Genomic DNA, 17,740 nt, shown 5'->3' with positions numbered 1-17,740 from the left:
AGTGGCTATTTGACCGGATGCAACCTAATTTGTACCATGAACAATTCGTACCGTCAGTTCGTACCTTGAAAAGATCAAAAGAAAAAATTAAAAAAAGCCGAAGTCGCTGATCGCAGTTTTCGCAAACATTTTAAAAGGGTTAGGGTATCGAAGTATCGGTTAGCGGTATCCGCAAACAAACAAACTGAAAAGATCGAGAAAAAAAATACACCATTGCTGATCGCAGTTTCCGTTTTTCCGCAGTTTCCGCAAACATTTTTTAATTTCCGGTAATGATTCTAACAGTTTGCCGAAGTCGCTGATTGCAGTTTCTGCAAACATTTTAAAAGGGTTAAGGTTGATCGGAGTTTCTGCAAACATTTTAAAAGGGTTAGGTTTAGGGTTAGGGTGTTTCCGCAAACAAACAAACTGAAAAGATCGAGAGAAAAAATAGAACAAAGCCGAAGTAGCTGATCGCAGTTTCCGTTTTTCCGCAGTTTCCGCAAACATTTTAAAATTTCCGGTAATGATCCTAACAGTTTGCCAAAGTCGCTGATCGCAGTTTCCGCAAACATTTTAAAAGGGTTAGGGTTGATCGGAGTTTCCGCAAACATTTAAAAAGGGTTAGGGTTGATCAGAGTTTCCACAAACATTTTAGAATTTCTGGTAATGATCCTAAGAGTTCTTGTTTGTTTGCGAGAAATTTAAAAATGTTTGCGGAAACTGCGATCAGCGACTTCGGCTTTTTTTAATTTTTTCACTCGATCTTCTTAAGGTACGAATTAGGTTGCATCCTATTTGACCGACTCTGGTCTTTGAATCTGAAACACTATTTGACCGATCATGACGTCACTATATAGCAGGGGTTCTTAACCTGTGGGTAATTACCCACTAGTGGGGAATTTGAGGATTTCAAGTGGGTAATTTGAAGTTGGGTTTGTTGTTCTATGTGTACTCCAGTGGTTCTTAAACGGTGGGAAATTTTCCACCAGTGGGAAATTACTGAATATCCATGCAGTGGGAAATTCTTTCTGGTCTGGAAGTGGGAAATTGTTTTAAGTTTTACTCGAATATCCAAGGAAGTAAATCTGATTAGTTAGTCACAAAAGTAATATTTTTTAACAAACACCGAGTCCTAGTGCATTGTTTTACAATTCATCTGGAATCAGATTTGCGTTGTGCAATCTCAAAAATAGAGCCTGACATTGACTCGATCGTCGCTGAAAAGCAAGAACAAAAATCGCATTGACATTAATGGACAATCTTTAATGTTATTTTTCTCATTGAAATTGTTCTTTTTGTTAAATACCATTGTGCTTTGGGATATGTCACACAGGTTACTAGGATTCATTTTGATTTTTCAGTCAGTTTTAAAAGTATGAGGGGAATATAGGTTTATTAAGTAGCGGAAGTGGGTAATGAAAGAAAAAAGGTTAAGAACCCCTGCTATATAGACATTTTTTTCTTTTTCTCTTTCAAAGCAAAAGACGAGAAGAGTGCCTATATAAGTTCTAAATTCGACAATTATGTTCAACTGATTCGGTGGCGCGTAGGATATGTCTCCGGCTGGTATTTCAGAGGGAATGAGTTCGAAGCTACGCAGAAGCGTTCTCTTTTTTTAATTTTTAACTAAATTTAGACCCGAATTGACTCAATCGTTAGGCTGCTGCATTTTTGTAGTCAATTTTTAATTTGAATAGCTTAACTTAGCTGAAACTTTGCAGTCTTTTTGGTCAAGTCTAGTATAGGCCTTGCAATGGTTGCTGAATTTGGGATAAACTTAGCTGAAAACTGAACAAGACCCATGAATGATCTGACTTCACTAGCTGAAGTTGGAGGTTGTGCTTTTTGAATAGCTGCAATTTTCTCTGCACTGGGACTTACCCCTTGTTGGTGCAAGTCATGCCCAAAAAATGTGAGCTTTGACATTCTAAACTGACATTTTAGCTGACAGGTACAAACTGGTAGGTACAAACTGACAGGTACATTAGCCTTAGGAAGAAAATGATCATCCAACAATGTTAAAGTCTCTTGCAGAGTTTTACCTTCATTGTCTGGAACCAAAGAAAAATAAATTTCTTGCACATCCACACCAGCAGTGTGCAGCAGCAGAGCCTGTTTTTGTTCATCACTGGTGACACCTTTTCCAGTGATATACAATGAAAACGCCCGTTTCCATCGCTTCCAACGTTGTCCCTGGCTTTGTGTATCACCATTGACATCAAAGGGTAATACAGCTGACACCTCGCAGGTAACTGCAGCTCCATTCATGATGCTCACTAGTAGTTTGGACAACACGATAAGAACAATTCACTGTCTGCTTGGACCTCTTGAACTAATAGGCTACAGATTTAAATATTTTCCTCGTCGCCAAATGTCATATTCTGTCTGTTTACTGGTGTATTATATACAGAAATAACATGCACTTCTACTTTGATTAATTACTGACAACAGAATGTCCTTCCGGGATACTTGCCAGGGTTGCCAAAAGATAATCTGGTAACCGGTCATAAGCATAACATAACAATCACATTTCAATACACTACACACATTGTGACTGACAGTCATTACTACGGCCATTTTGTTTATGACCTAAAAATTGAAAAATATGACTTTATTTTTAGAGCATCAAATTTATGCTAATCTCCGTAGTTAATGATTTGTATGTAAGTGTTTACATGTATTTTGAACAATAACACACTCGAACAACTAACAAAAAACTTCTGTTTTGCTTGAAAATCACTACAAAAATTCAAATGTCTAATGCATGTACCTACCAAACCAGCTACTTAGTAGTTAAGATCTCAGCACTGGCTGACCTAGTGACCTACCGCAAGTGTTTATAATATTCAGAGACTGGATTGTGTGTTGTGAAATAATGTGTCAAGATGATGTCACAATGCAAATTAACATCAAACAACAAGCGCTATTGCTAGACTACAAAAAATAATGAAAATGTTGCTTCCAGAGCTTCGTAAAACTCAGCGTGAGAACTCTCATTGCCTCCCTTCCACAAATCAATTATTGTATTTTAAAGTAAAAATTAAAAGTCATATTTCATGATCTAAAACAGAAAATATGACTTTATAACGACTGACAAGCTTCGATGACTTCAACCACTCTTTGGCCATTCGTTTGTCTCTTTTCTGAGGGGTTTCTCTTAAGCTTTACGATAAACCGTGACGCCGCAAAGCAACTAGATAAATTATATATGTCACCACCAATAAACTTTCGCAACCGTCGCCCACTTTGGCCCGTCGCCCACTTGGTCCGTCGCCCACTTGGTTTGTCGCCCACTTGGTTTGTCGCCCACATGACTCGTCGGCCGTCGCCCACATGACTCATCGTCCACCTGGCTCGTCGCCCACCTGGTCTCGCCAAAGTGGGTATCGCCCACACTTTGTCTCGCCCAGTTGTCATGTACCGGCGGGAAGTACCATCTAGATCGGTCATATTTGTCCGCCGAGAAATAACCCAGGAACTAGCAATACCAACCGTCATTGCATAGCACAAACAATTGTTGCAATAATATAATTTCCAGCGCACGTCTAGTAAATGTGAATACTGTATCCCTTATCTTCCATTCAAGCAAAAAAACTTTCGATTTTTACGTTGCTTCAACGACTGATGACATTGAATCAGCATAACAAAGTTGAATTTTTCGCTAAGAATCGATGGGAGTGCCGGTACTTCTACACTAATCACAAGCAATTTAGTTCAAGTCTTACGTCACAATGTCTAGCTTTGATCTCCGGGTAATGTTGATAAAGGCAAGGTTGGTTACAAAATTAGATTATACGAGTAGGTTATTTAATTACAGCAAGATGCAGCAAAATTTGCTAAGTTTTGGTATTACAGCAAGAAAGAAAAGGCCCAGGGAAAATTCTCTTTCGCTCACATGACACGCAAAAATAAACCTAAAGAAAAAAGCCTAGTGAAACTTTGCACAGCAGAAAATACTAGCGTTAGTGTAGAAGTTTTCCGACTTGTGCCCAGAGCATTGTGACGCAAGATGCCACACGACCTTGTTCGGTGGAAGTTAATCAGTTATGCGGCGCTTTGACTTCAAGCGCACGTCGTTGGTCTGATGAAAGCCTTTCAGACTGACTTCGCTGAAATTTTAAAAAGCCATCTAAACCGTAGCTATGGTTCTCAAATGGCAAAGAATTATCAAGATAAAGTGATTAAGCATGACGATCGACGCTAAAACTTGTGTGTCCGCCGTGAGACTTAATTTGTCTGCCGAGATAGCTGCTCAGACCGGACACGTTTGTCCGCTGTCAACAAAAACGAATTTCGAGGCCTGTTAAACTAAACATGAATCAAAGTCAAACATCTATTCGCGCATTCTTAAATCCAGCTTCCAAAACGTCTTTGTGAGAAAGACTAACCATTGCAAATTTGCGAACATATATACACATTCAATGAAATCTGTTTGAAACTCTTGCCCACCCAGAATTTCTCTCATCTGAGAAAAAATCGACGCCTATGGTCATACGTATTGCCTGAATATATACAATTTTACATCTTGTTTGCTTTTTGAAAAATTTAGCATCAAACTTTTTGTTTGAAGTACCGTGCTTGTTATATAACTTTTGTGCTACAGCAAGTGCCTAGTGAAATAAATTGTGAAAGGAATTAAATATTGATAATATAAATCTGTGTAATATACAAGATATCCGCCACAGTCAGTTGTCTTGCGGCAGGTTAGCCTTGACAGAATGTCCTGACTCCTGATCTCCCTTTTAGTGGTACCGTACTGCAGTATTTATCACCTACTGTTTATGTTGTTTGTTTGTTTGTTTATTTTTGTAGCAATTGTTAGGCTGTCAGATGCCAAAGTTGGTTTTGTAATGTTTGAACAAGAAAGTGTGTGGCAAATTGGAGTCTTTTAGCAGATGAAACAAGCACTACTATGCCTAGTTTGGTTGAATGTGTATAACGTATAAGTCATAATGAGTACGTCGAACTCTGTAGCAAATGGAGCTCGATTGGATGATTGTCATTCAACAGTATTTGCTTTGGTAAGTCAAATTTCTTTATTTGTATAAAAATCAGAAGCAAGGTCAAACTCAAAGCATTGATTTTTTAGCATTAATACATTGCAAAGTACATATTTTTTCTGAAAACAAGTTTGAGACCACTAGTTTACATCGGAATGGCCCGATTCGGCGAGTGCCCTTTTCGGCGAGTTTCCTATTCGGTGATTTTTTGAATTTTTTTTAAATTATTGGATACCGTAGCCTAATTATCATTGCTGTTTTAAGGTTGGGGTAAGGGTTAAAGGTTAGGGTTGGGGTTAGAGGTTAGGGTTGGGGTAAGGGATGGGGTTAGAAGTTAGGGGTTAGAGGTAGGGTCTTAATTCAACATTTAGCGACGTTAAATCGATGTAAAAGCAGCAATGATAATTAGGCTACGGTACCCGATAATTAAAAAAAAAATCAAAAAATTGCCAAATAGGGAACTCGCCGAAAAGGGCTCTCGCCGAATGGGACACTCGCCGAATCGGACTAGCCAAATAGTAGCAGACCCAGTTTACATGGTGTAGTGAAACCATCTACAATTCCTCTATTAGAGAAGTTTATTCTGCTAAAATGCAGCTAGGTTGTTCTGAAGACAGAAACTGCAAACTGAAATCAGACTGAAAATTAACACTGGTCAGTAAAAGTGACAAAGGAACTTAAGGCAACGTAGTAACAAAGCTATCAGCAACAACATAATTTACAATGCAACTTAAAGCAATACCATGTCACATGGTATATTAGTTGTGCAGTCTTCAGTTTAAAACCTGTGTGTTGAACAGTAATTTTGCATAAGTGAAGACTGCAAAATTGGGTTTAAAGTTGTGTTTAATCTTTTCAGGCTGACTTGAGTGGAATCAAGTGGCAAAAGTTTTCTTCTGATTCTCTTACCTTAAGTGATGACCCTGTCCTCACAGCATTCACAAAGTGTCTCTCTCTTGATATTTTGGCTGTGTGGCGTCGTTCTCCCAAGAAAGATGTCCACAGTTTACCGACTAATCATGTGAGTTGATTTCAAGTAAAACCATTAATACTTGTTGAAAACCACTGTAAAGTGTTTCGATGTGAAGGTTAGTTCGATGTTCATAGATTCAATATATTCTTTGTTACAATTTTTTATTTTTTTGATGACAATATATTTTTGGATATAGGATTGAACACACTACATCTAGCTAAGTAAAAAAAAGTTTTCACAGGTACAGAGTCGTTATTTCAAGGCCCCTGATTCTTAAAATGCACTTGTTTTTTTCGAATTGGCTCTAGATAAAGCAAAATTATTTTTTTCGGCATTTGCGAGTATCCATTCCATAGACTAAACGTTGTGTCGTTAATTTCATGGACATAACTTGAAATAATTCCAGCCATATTTCCAAGTTATATAAATGGCTATTTGGCTCTAATCAAGTTTATAACAACCAAACAAACAATTATTTAACGTTTACTAGCCTAGTGATGAGAAATTCAATGCAATGCAAGGAATGTGGAAAGTGGGTACATGCAAGATGTGCTAATGTCAAGAGAGCCGCAACAAGATTGGCGAAGTGTTTTGTTTGTGGGAAGTGCAGTAAAGGAAGGAATGAAGTGGAAGGCCATGATGATGAGTTCTGCCATGGCATCGAAACAGTGACAGACTTCTGTTATCTGGGTGATCGGATAGATGGAAGTGGTGGATGTGAAGCAGCGGTGACAACAAGGGCAAGATTGGGCTGGGCAAAGTTCAGGGAATGTGGGGAAATGTTGTATGGCAGAAAATTTTCACTAAGGATGAAAGGAAAAGTATATCGGAGCTGTGTGCGGCCTGCAATGCTATATGGTAGCAAGACATGGGTATTGAGAGAGAGTGAACTGGCAATCCTGAGAAGAACGGAAAGGTCAATGGTGAGAGTAATGTGTGGGGTGAAAACGAGAAGGGAAAAAAGGACTGAAGAATAGGGTGGGCCGTTTTTGACTTTTTTTTGAAATTCAAAAACGGCTAGTCATAAAAATTGGCACATGCATGAAAAAATTACGTGTGCAAAATTTCATCAGTTTGGGGGTGCATCTTCTGCCCCCGCAGGGGGGTCAAACTTTCAATTTTTTGAAAAAAAATGGGAAATTTCACTTTCCGTTTTAACATAATTTTTTTTATAATTTTTCTAATGGCTAGTTATAAATTGTAAGTGGGATGTACCCAGAACTTTCTTATGTAAAGGCATGTTCGAAGCTTAAGGTTTACTGCCCCCGCATCGACGACAAAAATGCTGAATTTTCACCAATTTGAGATGCTATTTTGTCATTGCTCAATAAACAAACTTGTCGCAAAAGGGCGAGATGGTGTTAACGTTGTACGCTCATTTAGCCTATGTTCTGTCCACTACCTTTGCAGGATGATACGAACTGACAAACTATAAGACGTAATCTTGCTTAAATTAAAAGCAGTAGTAGGCTACGTTTGATCAGTTGCAGCTATCAAACGCAATCCTATAATTTACTTCAGAATAAAAGCAATATGATCTGCAGGTTCCGTAAATGGAATGTACTGTACAGTTCCACGTGAATTGTTATCATGATTTTGTTTACACAAATTTGTCATTTACAAACCATTAAACGTTCACTTGATAGGCTACTACAGAACCACATACAAGAGTAAACTTTGTTTGACAGCAATGTAACGATAAAAAAGAACTTGTGTTAACAAAAAAAAACGAAATTGTGTTAAAAATACAACAAACAACAAGGTCTTTTAGCCAGTTCCCCAGATTTTGCTCAAATTTAGTTCTGGTTAAAGTCTAATGAATCATAAAATCTTGTTTCGACTGGAACCTAGGAATTTTTTTCCTTGATTCGATTGTAATATTGCTTTAAAGTAGGCTACCCATCTCTTTCAACGCTGTCCACCACATGTGATCAGCATCTGTTGTGTGTGGCAGAGAAAACAACTGTTGTGAAGGCATCTTTGTTTTGATGTGCTCTTTTATCACATTGCTGTCAACACCACGCATTGCAGGGGGTTCCGTAACTGGAATATTTTGCCAGTCTATCATCTCAAAGTAACGTTCGGAACTGAACTGCAATATTGACAGGGTGAATTTTTGCTGACGAGTGCTGTGAGGTGATAATATTCTTGAATTAAAAATTCTTCTCCATCCTATAGTTCCCTTACATAGCCTACTCTTTGGTATGATATATCATATGAGTGCAATCAAAATGTTTTCAGGATGGGCATAAAACACATTCCTCTATATTACTTTGTTGAGGATATTGCAAGCTTTATTCGATAGCTTCTGAGCAGAGTGTAGAATTTTAAAGAAATGTTTTTGGCCATTAGTGAAATTGCTTTCCTGTATAATGGCAAACCATACTGGAATATAAACATTCATAATATGGTCCACACGTTCCACCAATACAGCTGACGCGTTAGATGCAACATATAAACGTAGAATTCTATTGGCTGTGTTCAACCATCTTGAGTGGTTCATCATACCTGGACTCCTATATGCGAAATGAATTGATAATGATAGCCTATATCTCCACTTTTCACTGCTCTGTGCATGTGTAGAAGATATTTTTGGTCAGTGCTGAGGTCATTTTCATCAATTTCAATCTCTGGTGCCGGAACTGCTTTATATTTTACAACATCTGGTTGTGTGACAGTGGCTAGCTGCTTTATAATGGGCCCAGTGAAGCTATCAGGTCTGCTAGTATTGCCATATCTTTTATAAGATGCCTAAGAGGCAATTCATTACTATGGAGTAGGCATATTAACTATTAAAGTGGCTTTTGGAAATGATCTTCCAGGAGCTTTATCACGACGCCTTTTTGACCTTTGTTTATTGCGGTTCCATCGCATCCAATTGCCATTACATTATCGTAGCTAATTTTATTGGATTCAAGATATTCAAGAATCCCGGTAGCTAATTGACACATTAGATCAGTTGGCTACAGTAAAATGACCATTGAAATGAGAACTTGGCTCCTCAAGTAAAGTAGGCTATTGTGCTCTTCAACTGCGAAATGTTTTCGAAGTCGCCCGGCAATTTCATTTTGTTTGATGGTTTAATCTTTTCGGCCATCAAAATATATGCTTTGCAAATTTATGCACATGATAGGCCTACTTTCCATTTGAGTTGCGACTCTCCTCGGAAAACGTTTAAACTTAGATTTTGTTACCGATTTATCATGTTTATCAATCACCATTATGCGAGTTGTTCTTTGATCAAGAAGGAACTGTTGTTCTGTAACAGGGACACGATTTTCCTGAGGGCAAGTACATTGCAGAAAATTGAAACACTCAGGCTACAAGTACAACAACCGATTTCAAATATTTTTGCTTTGCAGATTCTTTCATTTGGTCCAAATTTTGGTGAAATTTAGGCCCACCTCTAGAATTTGACTTCAAAACGTTATTCATTTTTTTTTGTAACTCTTTATCATAAATATGTTCTGATGTTCGTACCTCATTCGTATCATCCTGCAAAGTTAATGGACAGAACATAAATGAGCGTACAGCGTTAACTCCATCTCGCCCTTTTGCGACAAGTTTGTTTATTGAGCAATGACAAAATAGCATCTCAAATTGGTGAAAATTCAGCATTTTTGTCGTCGATGCGGGGGCAGTAAACCTTAAGCTTCGAACATGCCTTTACATAAGAAAGTTCTGGGTACATCCTACTTACAATTTGTAACTAGCCATTAGAAAAATTATAAAAAAAATTATGTTAAAACGGAAAGTAAAATTTCCCATTTTTTTTCAAAAAATTGAAAGTTTGACCCCCCTGCGGGGGCAAAAGATGCACCCCCAAACTGATGAAATTTTGCACACGTAATTTTTTCATGCATGTGCCACTTTTTATAACTAGCCGTTTTTGAATTTCGAAAAAAAGTCAAAAACGGCCCACCCTACTGAAGAATTGTTGGATATGCTAGAGATGAGAGAGACCATAGACCAAATGGCAAGGGCAAATGGAGAAAGATGGTATGGACATGTGATAAGGAAAGAGGAAGGAAGTTTTCTTAGAAAGGCACTAGATCTAAAGGTGGATGGGAAGAGGAAACGCGGTCGTCCAAGAAGAACGTGGAAACAACAAGTGAAGGATGAATTTAAAAAAGTCGGACTGAAGGAGGAAGATGCAAGGGACAGGGTGAAATGGAGAAAAGGGATAAAAACAATTGCTGCGCGGAAACAATCGGCCACCCCCACTAGTTGGGAGCAAACCGACGATGGATTATGATGATGATGAGTAACTAGCGATGTGAGTCTTTTTTTTGCACTTGTTTTTTTTTTAAATTTCAACAAAATTTAAAAAAGCAATTGTTTTTTTGCACCAACATCCAACAATCTGTCTCAAATTTAAATGTGGAAACAAAATTTGGTGGAAATGAACACAAAATTGACTTTGAGTTGGTATGCTGGAAGAACAGACAACAAAGCAAAGATGTGAAAGCGATACCATGCAAACTTCAACATAAATTGGGGGTCATCGACTGACAAGAGAGGTCTCAAGAAGACTGTAAATAAACAAGGGTGATCAAAAGAAAAGTTTGGAAATTAGATGATGCCGAAACAAGAGATAGCTTTAAAAAGAGAGTTGAAAGTCTTCTTCACAACAATGTGACATGGAGATCCTTCAAGATTGGAGTTTTGCAAGTTTGTGAGAAAACAAAAGGCAGAATTGATGGAGGAGATACGTGGTGGTGAGGGAAGTGGTTGGTGAGAAAAAAGTTTACAAGGATTGGTGCAGAAATAGATCAGGAGAAACTAAGTTCAACTACAAGCGATTGAAAACTCTGGCAAAGTAAATAGTTGCGGAAGCTATGAAGAAGCTGAACAGGAATTGACCAAATTAAAAAAGCAGTCCTAATGAAGTATACAAGTTAATGAAGGTTCTGAAGCAGGATGGGAAAGATGTGGATTGTGGACAATGTATCAAACGAAGAAATGGAAGACTTGGTTTCAGTGAAAAAGGTTGTGGAAGAATTTTGCAAGAACATATTATGAAAGTGATGATGAACGAAGAAAACGGATTAAAGTGTTAAAAGTCGACATTGTAGCAGATTGGATAAAGAGAGTAATTCAAGAAAAGGCAGTGTGAATGGAAGACGAGCATGGTGATACACTGATCCACATCTTCAATCGAAAGGGTGATGTGATGGAGTGTGGGTTATATAGGGGTGTAAAACTGTTGGTGCATGCAATGAAAGTAGTGGAAAGAGTGTTTGGGAATAGAATAAGATCTTTTGTTAACCTGGACGAGATGCAGTGTGGGTTACTGGGTTTATGCCTGGGAAGGAAATCACAGATGCCGTTTTTATTTTGAAATGGTTGCAAGAGGAGTATTCAGACAAAGAAAAAAAAACTTGTACATGTGTTTCGTGGACATGGAAAATGTGTTTGATAGAGTTCTGAAGGTGATGGAATTGGTGATAAGTAGGGCGTTTTTTTGTAACCTAAAAAACTCAAAAATGTAACTTTAATTTTGCAAAAAAGTAACTTTATTCAAGCAATTTAAACAAGAAAGCGAAAGAAATACAGTAGCAGCAATTCAACATAAAAAGCATCTAAATTAGTTTGAATTTGTGCTCAAATTATAATTACACATTCAAATTACACAATACACATATGTAATGTTTTACATTCTCTGGCAAGAAATTTCTGTCAATCAAACAGTTTAGCTGTTGCAGAGAAAACAAGTGGCTAAATATAGTTATATAACATAATTTGTTTCTTCGAAAAAATTACTTAACGTTTACGAATTTTTGAGAATACACGCAATATGAACCAGCATGGACTTGTGCAAACTTAAATCCGTACCATAGTAGAAAATATATTAAAAGTCTGGGCATTACATAGAATTTAAATTCATCTCTCCAGTAGCAAAAAAAAGATAAATAAATGGGGAAATTAGGTAAAAAACGTATGCAAAATAAAATACGGTAACTTAACAAATGAAAAGTAGCCTAAAAGCACAAAAAGTGACTTTTAGTAACTTTATAACTTCTCAAATATTGACCCCACAACCATGAAATTTTAGTTCTACATTTCTTTTGTTAATTGGTACAACCAAAAAAAAGTATATAACTTTAGTGACAAAAAATTGCCCTAGTGATAAGAAAAGAAGAACTACCAGAGGCACACGTGCAAGCCTGATGGGTCTTTATATCGGGTTTGCTACTATTTGGTGAGTCCGATTCGGTGAGTTACTAACCTCTAACCCTTAACCCTAAAACGGCAATGATAATTAGGCTACGGTACCCAATAATTTAAAAAAAAAATTGAAAAAATCCCCCGTTAAGGGATCGGACTCACCGAATCGGACTCACCAAATCCTACTCACCGAATCGGACTCACCGAATCGGACTCACCGAAACGGGCCATTCCTCTTTATATCAGTGCAAGGACGAGAGTTCATATTAGATCTGCCCTCTCACACGAGTTTTCTGCAAAAGTCGGTGTACACTAGTGTTCTGTTCTCTCTTTATCTAATCTTTGCAATTGTGATTGATGTAATCACCGAATGTGTAAGAGAAGATTCACTGTTGGATATAGGCTAACTGTATGCTGATGATTTAGTTTTGTTGTGTGTCACAATGGAAGATCTAAGAGATAAATTTAAGAAGCGCAGGGTTCGATCTTAGCGGTAGTCCGCTAGCCAATGGCTGGTGAAAATTTGCGCGGACTAGTAGAAATGTTGCAGTACTAGTCCAATTGGCTAGTGAAAATATTCGCCGGTGAAAAGTTTTTGTTTACAAAATGGCGATCGGCGACGTCACTCTGAAATACTGCAAAAATTTGCTTGCCCAGAGACGAAATTGCATGAAGAAGGCGGCAAAGTCGGTCAACTGAGCACGTGACTACTTTTTTCTCGCATTGTTGCTAAACACGACATGTGGTAGTAGTGAGCACGCCAGCACGGAGAAGTCAGCAGTTAGCGAAATTAACGTTTTTGTTGTTGATATATTGTGATCAAATGCTGATACAACGTTACTGTGTAATGTTAATGCGTCCCCAAGCTTGAACATTTTTAAAAACAATAATTTATTTGATTTTTATTTCGTTTTTCCCTCTTCTTTGGATTGCTACCTTGTCGTAGTTAAAGAGCTCGTGTGCCTCCGTGACCGAAAAGGTGTTTTGTGCGTATTGTTGCTCTCTTGTGCGTAGGCCTACTGAAATCTGAAACAAGCCTTAAAGCAGCCGGCGGCCATGGCCGCTAAGTAGTGGTTGAATGACCGCCTGTGCTACCTCCTCCGTCGGCCAAGTTTGGCCGCCGGTTTCTTCTAGCCAATTATTTAATTTTGCAATAGCATGATCGTAGAATAAATGTCGAAAATATGTACTATCAAAGAGTGACGCAGAATTAGGTCAGCGCATCATAGTCACTACTGTTGTATTGAATATATCCAGCTGCAATCACCAGCGCTGTAAGTCTTGTTTGCAATTCCCGATGTTTATTTTAACGAAGTGTTAATCCGAAGTGCTAATTTACATCCGCTGGAAATATTGTCGTTTTTATATCGATTCAATGTTGTCGGACATTGAATCGTTGTTAAAAAGGAGAACTAGGTTAGTTGACATCCATGGGTAAAGTGTCTTCATAGTTGAGAACGCTGTGGGTTAGTGACTTCCACCCTCAATGGTGACATCATAACGGAATAAATGGTCAGGTTTTATGAAAGGCGGTATGCAGTTGAAACAATTTACTGAGCTGCAAGCAGTTGAAACAATTTAGGGTCATTAGATGGTCCCGCAATGCCGGATTACAATCCCGATAAAGCATTTAATGCGTGGTACAACGATTATTTTTGAACCGTATTAATGTTTGCTCAGATGAAATTGACATGTATCATGCGTCGCCGTCTGCATGCAAACTTAAAATATATTAGAATCCTCAACTATTACAAAATTCTAAATCCAACGACGCCTTCTGTTTATTTACAGTAGAGAATTTTGTATTTTGATCTCGAAGCTTTAGATGAGTGGGGTTTAGACCTAACCACTGAGATCATAAATCATATTTATGACACCGGCATAGGCACCGACTTTTAATTTTGCACGGGGTGGCGGATAGCACAATATGGCAACCTAAAAACTTTCAAACTGCATGTTTTTGTTTTTTACTAAGCGTGTTTCGTAGATGCAATTGTCTTTTCACACCTGATTTGTAGCTCGATTATTTACAAAACAACTTTACAACAAACCACAGGAAGTATGTTGTGAATTTTATTGTTACGTTGTCGCTCCGACATTTAACATTTGGCAAAAGTATTTTTGCGAACGGCAGCTCTGTCAATCCAACTGTTAATCAACTGGTCAAGTTGTAACCGTTAAGCTTCAGCTTGATAAACATTTAAAATTAGGATGTGGTTCTATCGCTGTTGCGTCATGGTAGATCACAAGTAGGTTTTTATGCGCCTGAGTGCACTACTAAACGATCGCTCCGCCTCGCAGGTGGTGGAAGGCAACGATAAGTATATTTTCACAATGCAGACCACGTTTGGAAGCATTAATGATCTTGTTTCATTGCTTGCAAATAGATCAAACAGTTGCGACAGTTGAACGCTTTTTCGGTGGCATCTTTATGCTGAATAAAACTGGAATGTCGGGGAAAACTTTTACTGGACGACTTTTTGTAATTTTTTCTATGATGTAACAAGCAACTCCTAACTTATGTCAGACCAATAAATTCCCTCCTCAAACTTTTACAGGACAACTTTTCGTAATTTTTTCTATGATGTAACAAGCAACTCCTATGTAAGACCAATAAATTCCCGCCTCACAATTTGTCACGCATTGACACGCAATATTACATTATTACTGCATGAAGTAGATAACAAAGTAGAAATTAAAGCAAGACGTAGATGACAGTACACTCCAATTGAAATCGGAAAATAATTCAAAATGCAAAATCTTGACTAATTGAAAAAGGTTGCTTTCATTATTGGAAATTGGCAGGGGGTGTAGCTTTCCTCGAATAGAATCATGTAAACGTGTAAATTTGCAGAACGTTAACACTGCTACTTTACTAGGTGCACTTTTTAAATAAAAACTCAAAAAGTTTCAAAAATTGCATTTTTTTTAATAAAATTTGAAAATAGATATTCATTTAGGAGGTGGAGCTATAAATCATCGAGATAATTTTATTTCCAAGTATTTTATAGCTGGCATAATTTATAGCGATATTATGAGCAGTTTAAAATTTTTCAAAAAAGATTTTTGAGGGAGGCAATGGAAAGATCGTATTTTATTGATTAATAAATCCCATTGTAAACCTAACAAATGTAACAATGACTTATGACAAGTAACAAATAAAACGATCGCAACAACAACAAGGAAAAAACTCGTAGCCACGTGTTGCGTAATCTTCACGTAGCTTGCTTGATGTTACGCGAGTATCATGCTTGTGACAAAAACAATCATTTTCTTCGCAATCCTGTATTGGTTCACCTCTTGCTTTACGTTGACTTGAAGCGAAAACCAATGATCAAAAAAAGATTTAAACGTCCGTTCAAATTACATTTATTTGCAGTAAGTAATGTAACCTAAACGGGGTGGCTGCCATCATGCCATAGAGGTTATGGGGTGGCGTGGCTGGCCACCCCGTAAGTCGGCGCCAGTGGATGCATTAGACATTTGCATTTTTGTAATGATTGTCAAGCGAAACAGAAGTGTTTTGTTAGTTGTTCGAGTGTGTTATTGTTCAAAATACATGTAAAAACTTACATACGAGTTATTAATTAGAGATTAGCATAAATTTGATGCTTTAAAACAAAGTCATATATTATCATATATTTCAAAAAATAAAGTCATATTTTTCAATTTTTTAGGTAAAAAAAATGGCCCTAGTAATGAGTAATAGCACAACGTCACTATCAAAGCAGTTGTAATTATTAGGGTAGGCCAGTCCGTGGTGCATTCCCAGGTCCAACGTCAATGCAGGTGAACAATGGTTGCGATTATTACAATTCAAGTACTTGACATTTCTTGGCACATTTTCTCAAATGATCAAAATATAGTCATCATAACACACATTATTACCTGATTTGTTGCCACACAAGTGTGGATGCGAGCCTTGCATTTCTCATCACGTCGGGAACAACGCCAGTATTTCTTAAGCCCGTCTGGACTATATTGAGCTAGTTGAAACATGTAGCCATCATGTAGAAAAACCTCACCTTTGCGCTGCGTACTAATCGATTCCTCTGCCATGATCAAGTAACATCAACTGAGACTCTAACGAAGGAACTAACCAAAGGAATTTCAGGTCATGTAACGCCGAAACCCAGGTTTACTCTAAACTGCCACTTAGGTTTTAACTTCATCTTTTATGGCAAACGCTATTTGGCAACTGTCTTTTTTTCGTTGACACGTTTTGGCTGAGACTTCATCTCATTAACCCCTATTGGTAATCATGAAAACTGTTATTTTCATGTAAAACACATATTTTGAACGAACCCAGACATCAAAACTCGTCATTTTTACATTGATTCAACGTCTGCAGACGTTGAATGAATGTAAAAATGACGGATTTTGCCGTCTGGGAAAGCACTCAAAGGTAAACACTGGATAAAATGCAAGAATGCAAAAGAAACCATATTGTCGAATTAAAATACAAAATCCTCTAAATAAACAGAAGAACCGGACATACATTTCTCTGTTATCATTTTTAATGTAAAAATTCCTTTTGTGGTCCCTTTGTCTGAAACAAATAAAAACTGTGCTGTTGAAATTTCCGATTGTAGTTTTCGTCTCAATCTCATCAACATGATTCGGAGTGAGCTGTTTGTTACGTAATTCACAAGACTAATTGTTCTGTGGAGTGACCATTCTGTTGCTCCGGTTTTTTTTGGTAAAGTTATGAATATGGATCGTACCATATCACTGGGGATGTAACCGGTGTCATAAATATGATTTATGATCTCAGTGGTTAGGTCTTGACTCCACTCATCTAAAGCTTCGAGATCAACTATTGTGGAATAAAATACAAAATTCTCTAGTGCAAATAAACAGAAGGCGTCGTTGGATTTAGAATTTTGTAATAGTTGAGGATTCTAATATATTCTAAGTTTGCATGCAGACGGCGATGCATGATACACGTCAATTTTATCTGAGCAAACATTGATAGTTCAAAAATAAATTTAATTCGTTTTTTAGTTTTAAGATCTCAATGGTTAGGTCTAAACCCCACTCATCTAAAGCTTCGATGATTTCAACTATAAAAGAAGCGATATTACAACATTCTCTAAATAAACAGAAGACGTCGTTGTCCATTTTATGTGAGCAAACAGTTAAATTTAATAGTTCAAACATTTTTCGCTAAATTTCATTTCAATTTGTTTTTCTTTGTCGGAATGCAAAAGAAACGATGTTGGATTACAGAAGGATTATCGTTGGATTTTCAAAAAAATTGCCAAATAGGGAACTAACCGCTAAAGACTGTAGCCCAATAGGGAACTAGCCGAATCGGATCAGCCAAATCGGACTAGCCGAATCGGGCTGTAGCCGAAAAGGGTAATAGCCGAATCGGACTAGCCGAATCGGATCAGCCCAATCGGACTAGCCGAATAGTAGCAGACCCTGGTTGTGAAGCGGCAGTGACCGCAAGGGTAAAGTTTGGTTGATTGAAATACGGGGAGTGTTAAGAGGTGTTACGTGGTAGAAGATTTTTGATGAAAATGAGAGAAAGAATTTATACTAGATATGCAATGCTGTACAGAAGTGATACAGGGTGCTTATGGGAAAACGAACTGGCGATTTTAAGAGGAGC

The 17,740-nt window shown here is 37.6% G+C and overlaps 1 protein-coding gene across 1 annotated transcript in view; it reads left to right on the top strand.

Annotated features, from left to right (window-relative positions):
- The first annotated feature begins 4,822 nt into the window (after nt 1-4,822).
- The window catches only part of LOC145767033 (mediator of RNA polymerase II transcription subunit 13-like), a 42,973-nt gene continuing 30,055 nt past the window's right edge, over nt 4,823-17,740 (top strand). The window contains exons 1-2 of the mRNA XM_082578764.1: nt 4,823-5,003; nt 5,842-5,979. Of these exons, the coding sequence (XP_082434890.1) occupies nt 4,935-5,003; nt 5,842-5,979 (207 nt within the window). The 5' untranslated portion in view covers nt 4,823-4,934. The remainder of the gene's footprint in view (nt 5,004-5,841; nt 5,980-17,740) is intronic.

This window comes from Aplidium turbinatum, chromosome 3, assembly GCF_918807975.1.
Source record: "Aplidium turbinatum chromosome 3, kaAplTurb1.1, whole genome shotgun sequence".
In the NCBI taxonomy this organism is placed as follows: Eukaryota; Metazoa; Chordata; class Ascidiacea; order Aplousobranchia; family Polyclinidae; genus Aplidium; species Aplidium turbinatum.
Note: the sequence above shows the minus strand (reverse complement) of the source record. Positions and strands in the feature narration are given on the sequence as shown.